This window comes from Lathamus discolor, chromosome 1 (assembly GCF_037157495.1).
Source record: "Lathamus discolor isolate bLatDis1 chromosome 1, bLatDis1.hap1, whole genome shotgun sequence".
Lineage (NCBI taxonomy): Eukaryota > Metazoa > Chordata > Aves > Psittaciformes > Psittacidae > Lathamus > Lathamus discolor.
The window spans coordinates 67,290,469-67,301,662 of NC_088884.1; the positions used below are offsets into that span (position 1 = coordinate 67,290,469).

Genomic DNA, 11,194 nt, shown 5'->3' on the forward strand with positions numbered 1-11,194 from the left:
GATGCATTGTCTTCTGTATGTTAGCAGAGAAGTATGTGAGAACCAGGAAATGGTTTGGACCATTGGTGCTATCCACATAACAGTAAACCTGTCAGACTCAGCTACCAAAGTTGAATTGAAAAAGCACAGGGTGATCTGAAGATAAAGTCAGTGTCTTTTTGCAAGATAATATCAAAGGATAAGTCCTTCAAGTCTTGTTTTGTGTGAATGAGTATTTAAAAAATACAGTGTACCTTAGGGCACAAGATTTCAACCTTATAATACTCAGTACTGGAAATACTTCTCCTGATGTCATTTCCTGCCCTGAAAGAATGAGACACACCCGTGTTGGAAGACTCCTTGGTACCAGTCATTGTGTTACTGTTAACTTGAGGAAAAAAAATAATGATGCCATCATTAACATTTCACAGAATATTAGAATGGTTTGGGTTGGACAGGACCTTAAAGATCATCTAGTTCCAGTCCCCCTGCCGTGGGCAGAGACACCTTCCATAAGACAAGGCTGAACTCTCCCTGTTGAACTTAATGAGATTCCTGTCACAACATTTCTTCAGTGTGTTGAGGTCCCTCTGAGTGGCAGCATGACCCTCTGGTATATCACTTCAGTAAGAAGTTCTCATGTAGACATTCTTTGTTGTTTGACAGTTGAAATAATGAATAGAGCTGGCTTTTCCTTTGCAAAAAAAAAACAAACCTATAGCTCGAATAACTAAAGTGGGAAAATCTTTGGACAGGGTTTATTTCTCTGAGGTCAAACAACATTTTTGCCCTTAGTGTATAGATACTGTGTTTTCAAGTGTCTGAAGAATTTGTAGAGCTATGATCTTGCTGCACTGAGGCCAGGATAGCTATTGAATTTGCAGCAAGGCTGGATACCTCTTTTTTTTTTAGAGGTGCCCTTCTAGCCATTAGAGGCTAGGCTCAAATGTATTATACTTCCTTGCCTCATAAGAACTCTTTTTCTAGTCCAGGGAAGCACTTGTTGCCAAGTCTGGATTTTTTCTGTGGTGTTTTTGGTGGTGGTGGGGTATAGGGGTGTGGGTGTGTGTGTTTGTTTGTTTGTTTGTTTTGAGGAATTTATCAAAATACTGATTTGAAATACTTCTTTTATTCAAGCCTGTCTCTTTAAGCTCAAAACATTGAGCTGTCCAAGGAATTCTGGCTAAGCATACTCTGGAAAAAAAAAATACTCCATCAAGTTAACTTCTTCAGGAAGGAGTCAGTCTTTTTGTTTTGAATAACCAAATTGAGATCTGGGGAACATGGTGCTTTTGCCAAGCTCTTGCAGAATTGCTGAGTGTGGCAGCAGAAGCAGCAGAAAGACAGGTGAAAGCCACAGCAGTGGCAGCCCATGGTGCCACTAATTGTAGGGCCTGAAGAGAAATGCAGCATTTTCGTTGCTATGTGGGAAGTGTTGCATCATTTTATGTTAACGTAAAGTCTTCAGTGTGATTCTGGGACTTGGTTAAAGTACCATAAAATACAGTTATTGTAGGCTGCTGAATCCTGCTGTAAAAGCTATTTATATGTCTGGGATTTTTTCCCATTTTGATTATATCCATTATGGCTTTAACATGTAAGCATACTAGGCAGTTAGACTCCTTACTGGAGAAACTCTAGATGTGTTTCTCCTGGAAGTAATTTTCCCATTTTGTTCTGTATAACAACATTATCACAGGCAAACATTAGCTGACCATTACTCTTTGCAGCAAGCCATGCAGTTTCTTCTGTTTTTCTTGCCCACCCTTCTTCAGAAAGTATTTTTTTAAAGAGTCTCACATAAAATGAAAAGCTGCCACCTCTCAGACACTACTTTGTTCTGAAAGTAAAGGGATGTTTATTGCGTGCTATATCTGAGGAGATACTACAAATACGTAAATTTGTCTAACAGACACGTTTTCTTTAATCTGTATCATCATTTGCCTTATAAACAGGTGGATGGGTTTAAGTCTTTCAATGTCTGTGACCTCATTTCAAATTTATCAATATAAGGAGTGGACCTCCACACTCTGTGGCACAACTGAATGTGCACAAACCATCCAGCAATAATAGTGGTTTTGTCTAAGATAATGGGTACCCATCTGGTAATAACAGAAACATGCCTAACTAAGGTTATAGGAATCCTAGGTCTACCTACGCTTGGATTGCTGGCCTGTCAAGAGCAGGTTGAAGTAAAGTCTTGCTTTTCCTTGCTGTTAACTGTAAGTTCCAAATAACTAAAATGAATCATATTTGAACTTAGATGTTGAGATGTATACTCAATGATAATATCAGTAATGAATCATGGCAGCAGACATGAATGGGAGTAAATTGAGAGATGGTTGTGTCCATATGTTAGAGCCCACTTACTCAAGTGATGAGGGCTAATACACTCCCAGACAGACATTGTATGGATGAAGAGTACCTGAAGTCATAGGATGGGGTTTCATTTTACCTGGCTTTAGATGACTGGGTCAGATGTAGATCTTGTGGGTCTCATTACAGACTCATCTGACATAATTTTGTGTCTATTTTAAAATGAGACAAATCATGCCCTGAAGTGTCTATTCTTCTGCACACTATTAAGGAAATCTGGCTGTTCAGCTTAAGATGTCTTCATTGCAACCATTTAAAGCTGATGAGATAGATCCCACCCAGCATTTAGATGATTCTTTAAATATCTTTCAGATCCTGGTTGACAGCAGAATATTCTAGCCCTCTCCTATTTCTTTGCTGTGGCAGAGAAGTACAGACTCTGCTTTCTTGGTTTTCATGTGTTTGGTTGTTTTTCCTTTTGGTGTTTGGGTTGTTGGGGTTTTTTTTCCCTTTTTTTCGTTTTGTTTGGGGGATTTTGTTTTGTTGTTGTTGATTGTGGCTTTTTGATATATTTTTGTCATGTTTTGAGGAGCAGGTGAACATTTTACTCCTTAGAGGGTTTGAAACTGTAACTACATCTTTCCTTGCTTTCCTAGATCTGACTGCCTGCTCTCGGACTTTCTCAGGCTGCCCTGGGATTTTTGTCCAAAGCTACTTACAGTTTTTTGTCCTCAGACCCAATGCAGGCATCCACAGATAATGTCTTGGAACCAGTATAGTGTAACACAGTTCATAGTTGCTGGATGTGACAGCGTGGATGCTGCTGACATATCTGGTGAAGAGTTTGGTTTCTGCTGAAGGAATCAACTTGATCAGTTGGGAAGTAATGCTTTCCAAACATTCTAGGTAATATAAGTCTAGTAGAAGTTCTCATTCTAAAGGCTTATGCCTTGCCCTTGAGGAAGGAAGGAATGGTATTTTAATTCTAAGTCTTCTGGCAATAATACTGCTTGCTAAAGCAGTTGTATAAAATTACCTATCACAATGGTGTGGTTCATTAAAGCCAGTCTTCTTTCTTGTTGGCTAATTAGAGGCTTGACTGTATAGAGATGGGATGGCTGGTTGAATACATCGTATATTCCTTCAGAAATGTGTTGAATAAAAAGCTAAAGCTGTGCATGGCATCATGTCCTAGCTATCTGCCTATTCCAGGATTAATTACTAGAGTTAGCTTGAGTTGACCAGTTTCACAGAATCACAGAATCCCAAGGGTTGGAAGGGACCTAAAAAGATCATCTAGTCCAACCCCCCTGCAAGAGCAGGGTAACCTACAGTACATCACACAGGAACTTGTCCAGGCGGGCCTTGAATATCTCCAGTGTAGGAGACTCCACAACCCCCCTGGGCAACCTGTTCCAGTGCTCTGTCACTCTTACAGTAAAGAAGTTCTTCCTGATGTTAACGTGGAACCTCCTATGTTCCAGTTTACACCCATTGCCCCTTGTTCTATCACTGGATATCACTGAAAAAAGCCTAGCTCCATCATCCTGACACCTACCCTTCACATATTTGTAAACATTGATGAGGTCACCCCTCAGTCTCCTCTTCTGCAAGCTAAAGAGACCCAGCTCCCTCAGCCTCTCCTCATAAGGGAGATGTTCCACTCCCTTAATCATCTTTGTGGCTCTGCGCTGGACTCCTTCAAGCAATTCCCTGTCCTTCTTGAACAGAGGGGCCCAGAACTGGACGCAATATTCCAGATGCGGCCTCACCAAGGCTGAGTAGAGGGGGAAGAGAACCTCTCTTGACCTACTAACCACTCCCTTTCTAATGCACCCTAAGATGCCATTTGCCTTCTTGGCCACAAGAGCACATTGCTGGCTCATGGTCATCCTCCTATCCACCAGGACCCCCAGGTCCCTTTCCCCTTCGCTACTTTCCAGCAGGTCAACCCCCAACCTGTACTGGTACATGGGGTTGTTCTTCCCCAGATGCAAGACTCTACACTTGCCCTTGTTAAATTTCATCAAGTTTCTCCCCGCCCAACTCTCCAGCCTGTCCAGGTCTCGCTGAATGGCAGCACAGTCCTCTGGTGTGTCAGCCACTCCTCCCAGTTTTGTGTCATCAGCAAACTTGCTGAGGGTGCACTCAGTTCCCTCATCCAGGTCATTGATGAAAATATTAAACAGCACCAGTCCCAGCACCGACCCCTGAGGAACTCCACTAGTCACAGACCTCCAGCTAGATTCTGCGCCATTGACCACAACTCTCTGCCTTCTTCCTTTCAACCAGTTCTCGATCCACCTCACTACTTGATCGTCAAGCCCACACTTCTTTAGCTTATCTATGAGGATGCTGTGGGAGACAGTATCAAATGCCTTACTGAAATCAAGAAAAACTACATCTACCGCTCTACCATCATCCCTCCACCTAGTCACTTCCTCATAGAAGGCTGTAAGGTTGGTCATACATGACTTCCCCCTCATAAAACCATGTTGGCTGTTCTTAATGACCCCCTCATCCTTGATATGCCTAGTGATGGAGTCAAGAATAAGTTGTTCCATCATCTTTCCAGGGATGGAGGTAAGGCTGACCGGTCTATAATTACCCGGGTCCTCCTTCTTGCCCTTCTTATAGATTGGTGTGACCTTTGCCATCCGCCAATCCTCAGGCACCTCGCCCATTTCCCACGACTTACCAAAGATGATGGAAAGTGGCCTAGCAATGACCTCCGCCAGCTCCCTCAGCACCCATGGGTGCATTCCATCCGGACCCATCGATTTACAGATGTCCAGTTTGCATAGCTGATCCCTAACCCAATCCTCATCTACCAAAGCAAACTCCTCCTTTGTCCTGACTCCTTCTGGGGCTATAGAAATCCGGGGCCCTCGGGGAGAGTCTGCAGGAGTAAAGACAGAGGCAAAGAAGGCATTCAGCACCTCTGCCTTCTTTATATCCTCTGTCTCCAGGGTACCCACTTCGTTCAGCAGTGGGCCTGTATTGCCTCTTGTGTTAGTTTTATTTGCTATGTATTTGAAGAAGCCCTTTCTATTGTCTTTAACCCGACTAGCAAGATTAACCCGACTAGTTTAGAAGCATTGTTACTTCTGCAGGGAACTTGCAGCACCAAATACTTGTGAAACAGCTGTGCTAACTCCAGTATTAACTTTTTATGTAGCTCCACTTCTTATTTGTTGTCCAGTTTGTGGAATAAGAGTAATACCCGTGGATCTGAGTGTTTGCAAATACTAAGTCTTGCAAAATACTGTATCGTAGGGAAAGTAATCTTTCCAGCTGAGGAATTAAAATGTAGCTTTTTTGTAAGCTTATAAAAGGGAATTAGTGCAAGAGTCTTTTGCAGACTTTAGTTTTAAAGCTTTGAGGCGATGACAGTAACTTCTTGTAAGTGGAGAGGGTAGAGTCTTACTGCACAGTACTCTGGACTTTTTGAGTAAGAAATTAGTGGCTGCTTTATGGCATGTTGTTAAGATTTTTCTGTAGAATTATGTATTAGAATCTTGCATGATTGCACAAGAGGCTTAGATGCACCCTCTGAGGGGATATAGAGGAGGAAGTGTAATCCAGTTTTTTTTCCAGTACAGGTAGCCAATATAATTTAAAACCACATGGATTGCTTAACAGCCCGTTTCTGGCTCCATTGTAAAGGTTTTGTAAATGGCAATTATCAGAGTAAAATATCTAAAAACAGCACCACTGCTCATTGCAAAATCACACAATGGATAATTCCTCAAACGAAACTTAATTGTAGCACAGATTCCAGATTTGTGTTGTATTTGCCATGTAATAGCCTCATTCCAGAATTATGCTAGTTAAATTCTCCCTTGTTTTTAATTGAACTCCCATTTTTAAACACATTTAAGTTTGTAATTTATATATCTGAGATAAGCTGAATTCCTCTAAAGCTGGAGACTACAGATGAGAAATTTCAGTTCAGCTTCTGTTAATGCAAACTTGAGGGTGGAGGTTGAAAATAAGAGATTTAGTGAAGCACATAGACCTTAATCTGGGCACTCTAATAAATGTAGATTAAATTCTGCCTCTAACAATATTTGTCTTTTGAAATCAGAAGTAGGAAATGGGAAAAGAGTAGAATGATTTCTCATGTCTTCTCATACATTTCTCTTCACATAAACCTGAAGTTGGGCTGGAAAAAGAAGAAAAATAAAACCTCAAAATTCTGTTTGATAGCTTATGATTTGTGACTTGCTTAAACTCTCAAATGTACTGCACCTTTCAGATCCTCAAAGGACAGATCTTCCAGAGACAAAGAACGTTCAAGAGATCGTGATAGAACATCACGTGATAAAGATAGAAGCTCAAGAGAGAGGTCACCACGCGATTTCAAGGACAAGAAACGTTCCTACGAAAGTGCTAACGGCCGATCGGAAGACCCAAGGAGCTCTGAGGAACGTGAAGCAGGGGAGATATAACTGGCTGTATATTCACCTGATCTCTAGCTTCCTATGGAGTTGCATACTATGGTTTAGTTTACAGTTGTTCAAAGGGACACCAGTGAGCAGTTCCAGACACTGATCCAATTAGGGTAGATGTACAGTATATAAAAGTGGTTATAACCAAGTCAGAATTAAACCCCATCAATTAATGATGCCTAAAGCTGGGTCCTGGACTTCCACCAAGTTGTAAAACTTTTCTGAAAGATTTCTCTTTATTCAGGACAACAGTTTTATGTACCAAGATGCAGATCTCAATGTTTTTAATCTCCTTTCCAATACAAGTTAGTGAACAAATTACGTTGTACTACTTGCCTTGGGTGCTTTTGAACCTTTATAAATTCTCCAATTCTGCTCCAGTCAAAACAGCAGCATTGAAAAGTTGTATTTTGGGGGATTTTTTTGTTTGTTTGTTTGTTTGCTTTTTTTGTAAGTGGGTGGGTGGATGGATATTACCTTTTACTCTAAGGTTATGTTCCCAGTGATTTTGTTTTGTTTTTTGTTTGGGAACCTAGGAGTTGATTACAGTGGGAGCATTTAGATAGGAATGTGTGCTGGAGAAAGCGGAAATGTCTTTTTACAGTGCCTATTTAGATTTGGAAATTGAACAGCTGTTGCATTACATCTTTTTTTTTTTTATTTCTACTTAAATTTTGAAATCAAAGCCAGTCCCATATCTGTACCATTTGATTGGTATGTGTTCAATATATTTGTTTTTTTCCATAAGGACTCTTTCTGCTCTTTCTTGTGGGCTACATCCTTAATTGTATTAAACACACAAAAACCCCAGCAACAACAAACAAAATCTAAGAATAAAAAAAAGAAACAGTATTGTCCAATAACAAGGATATACAGGTCTCTTAAGGTAGTTACTCTGCAGTTCAGCAAGGGGTTGGAAAAAGATGATCTTTAAGATCATTTCCAACCCAAATTTATGACTCTATGAAACTAACATAATTTTTAACATACAGATGTGCTCTAGGAGAAGCAGTCTTTCTTAGGATGGTTAGGATTGTAATCAGATATTGTAATCAGGCAAAAACATGCATGTGGATTTGTAATTATCATGGCACAACTATTAACTCCTTAATTACTTAAGTTTCAAAAAGTTGTATTTCATTTAGGTGCAGGCTGCCTTTATGTGGAATCACAGAATGGTTTGTGTTGGAAGGGGCCTTAAAGATTGTCTAGTTCCAGTCCCCTGCCACAGACAGGAGGGACACCTTCCACTAGAGCAGATTGCTCCAAGCCGTGTCCAACCTGGATTTGAACACCACCAGGGATGGGGCAACCTGTGCAAGTGCTTCACCACTCTCAAAGGGAAGAATTTCTTCCTTACATCTAATCTGAATCTCCCCTCTGTCAGTTTAAAGCCATCACCCTGTTGTCCTGTTGCTACATACCCTTGTAAAAAGGCCCTCTCCAGATTTCTTGGGAGGACCCCTTTAGGTACAGGAAGACTCTTACAAGGTCCTTCCTGAGCTTTTCTTCAGGCTGAACAAGCCCAACTCTCTCGGCCTGTCTTTGTAGGAGAGGTGCTCCAGCCCTATGAGCATCTTCGTGGCCCTCCTTAGGACTCACTCAAGAAGGCCTTTGTCCTTCTTGTGTTGGGGAGCTGAATGCAGTACTTCAGGTGGGGTCTCAGGAGGGTGGAGTAGTGGCATAGAATCCCCTCCCTAAACCTCCTTGTCAGCCCAGGACAGGGTTGGCTTTCTGGGCTGCAGGCACACACTGATGGATCATGCTGAGCTTCTCATCAGCTAACACCCCCAAGTTCTCAGGGCTGTTCTCAATCTAGTCTCTGCCCAGCCCCTATTTGTGACTGGGATTGTCATGACCCACGTGCAGTACTTTGCAGTTGGCCTTGTTGAACCATGAGGTTTGCATGGGCCCATCTCTCAAGCCTGTCAAGGTCCCTCTGAATGGCATCCCTTCCCTCCAGTGTACAACACAGCTTGTTTCCATCAGCAAATTAGCTGACAGCGCACTTAATCCCACTGTCCATGTTGCTGATAAAACATAAAGGGGTTGCTTTTGATTCTGTTGCATTGAACATGCTTTGGGGCCAACACATTATTCAGATATGTTCTATTAGCACACAGAATTTAGAAATTTGTAAATTCTCCTTGAGATAGCACCACTGATGTGTGCTCTTTTATATCCCTAGTCCAAGTGCCTCTGTAGGCATGCTAATCATGGGTGTATAATACCACTGTAAATATACTATGTGCATTTTACCTCAGTGTCTCTTCTGTAGTGCCTTCAGTATGACCAGAGAACATGGCTGCTAACGCAATAGTAGATAATTCAGCAGTGTTTTGGCTGGCAGGGAAATGTAGAAGAGGACCTTTGTACTCTGCAAGGACTTGTATCCAGCATGGCACATACACTCCACTTTGAATTCAGGTAATTTTAAGCTTCTAAAGAAATGCCATAATGAACATGAGTTTCCTTCTTGGAAATGTTTTACAGTTTCCTGTGAGGCACAGCTGTGTGATGAATGTAAGTTACCAATGTTCATCCCCTTGCTATGACCACTCTGTTTAAGTGCTTGATAACATCTATTGTCACACCTTTGTTAATAGAATTCTAGTGTTGTGGCAAAAAGGTGAGCAGTCATTTCTAGATACATCTTGCACAGCAGAATTGCTGATGAGTGAATTGCTAACTCCATTGTAATTATTTTCTGGAATAAAAAGACTCCTATTCCAGAAATATTAAGGGCCTGTCTCCCCCTGCAGCCAGCAACTGGAAACTTTGTATTGTAAAAGATGGAGGGGGGGATGGTGACATAATTTGCATACTATGACAAAACACTAGCTAATTCTGGATAATATGCTATTGATTTTTACAAATGGCTTTTAAATTTATTTATAAAAGGGTGATTAGATTTGGGCTTTCCATTATTTATAGGTTTTTGTGGGATGTTGAGCTTCATAGTTTTCAAGTACCACACATGTTAAGCAACGAGAAGGTACTTCTTACCTCTGGTTTCTTGATAAAATAATCTGAATTACATGTGGAAATACAGGACTGGGGTGCAGTTAGGGAGAGAACTGAATTCAAGTGATGAAACACACTTCCAATGCAAGACATGTGGAACATACATTTGAAAGGGAGACTGCTTTATTGATTGTGCCTAAGTAAGTAAGGATCTTCCACGCTTCCAGCAGAACTTTAATTTCCAGGAGGTGAAAACTGAGGTATTCATCACCTGTGTATTTCCTGATGGAGAGCTGAAGGATAGTATTGACTGACATTAGTTTGCACGATCAAAATTATTGTGGAAGGGATCTGGAAGAAATCTCTATCCATCTCTGCTGCATCATGTAAGAGCTTTGACACTAATCAAATAGTTTGGGCTTCTTCACTTGTGGTTTTTAATTTCTTATTTGTCAGTAAGAGATTCAGCAACTGTTAAGCCTGACTTCTGATCTAGAACCAGAAATAACAGTGGTTAGATCATTCAGAAGATAAAGCCGCTCAACCCACTAACCCACATTGAATACAACCTTACAGGCACAGATGTACTAGCTTCATGTCATGCTATGTGTCTTCTGACCACGCTATAGTTACCACTTCCCACCCCGAGCTTGTTTGACCAGCTTTTCTCCTTTTAGGTGCCTGTTTAGCCATTGATTCTTATGAGCTTGAGAGAGCCAGAGGCGGCCTGCTAGACCCATGTGAAATCTGTGGGAGTGCTGCTGTGCCGTAATCTGTGTGTTGATCTGCACTGCTGCTTGTTCTTCAGTAAGAGATATTGCAGGTCTGCAGGTCCTTGAGAGGTCCTGAGATCAGACAGTGCTCAAGACCATTCCTGTTCAAGGAAAATACCTTATCTCTTCTGGAAGGAGGCTTACTGCAGCCTGGGAAGGGGATGGAGCTCCTAAGGTAACCTAAGGATGCCATAGCTGAGTACCTCCTTGGAATTTTGTTGACACAGTTGTAGCTCCACAGCAATCTTCATTAGACTGCAGGTGTGCAAATTGGGCAAAAAGAGTAGATTTGTTCATTTAACACCACTCCCAGTTTATTATTCTCCATATCCCATATTTCATGTGCCACCTTCCTTGGTACAGTTGTCCCTTGTTCAGGAAACAGTAGAGGTTAGTTTCTCTTGATGTAGTCAGTGGCTTATAAAAAGTATTGACATGGTCTTCATTCAGTCCTGTATGGTTCTTGCTCTTTGTTTTGGTTTGGTTTTTGTTTCGTTTTTTCTTCGATAACTTTTTTTTTTTTCCCTACTGGCTTCTTAATAAATTCTTGCACCGTTACTGCTGATACAATTCCTTAATTCTTCTTTTCAGTAAGACCTGAGGCCCATTGTTCACTGCAGCCAGCAAAACTGGTGGACTGCTAGGCAGGAGTTGTATCAGCAGCTGGAAATACAAGGGAAGAGAGCGAGCAGTGTTTGTTTCTAGCCCAGG

The 11,194-nt window shown here is 41.4% G+C and overlaps 1 protein-coding gene across 3 annotated transcripts in view; it reads left to right on the top strand.

Annotated features, from left to right (window-relative positions):
• LUC7L2 (LUC7 like 2, pre-mRNA splicing factor) overlaps positions 1-7,493 on the top strand; it is a 35,704-nt gene extending 28,211 nt beyond the window's left edge. For all 3 annotated transcript variants that reach the window (XM_065676571.1, XM_065676590.1, XM_065676581.1), the window contains one exon: positions 6,554-7,493. In XM_065676571.1, coding sequence (XP_065532643.1) covers positions 6,554-6,746 — 193 coding nt within the window. In that variant the 3' untranslated portion in view covers positions 6,747-7,493. The remainder of the gene's footprint in view (positions 1-6,553) is intronic.
• The last annotated feature ends 3,701 nt before the right edge of the window (positions 7,494-11,194 follow it).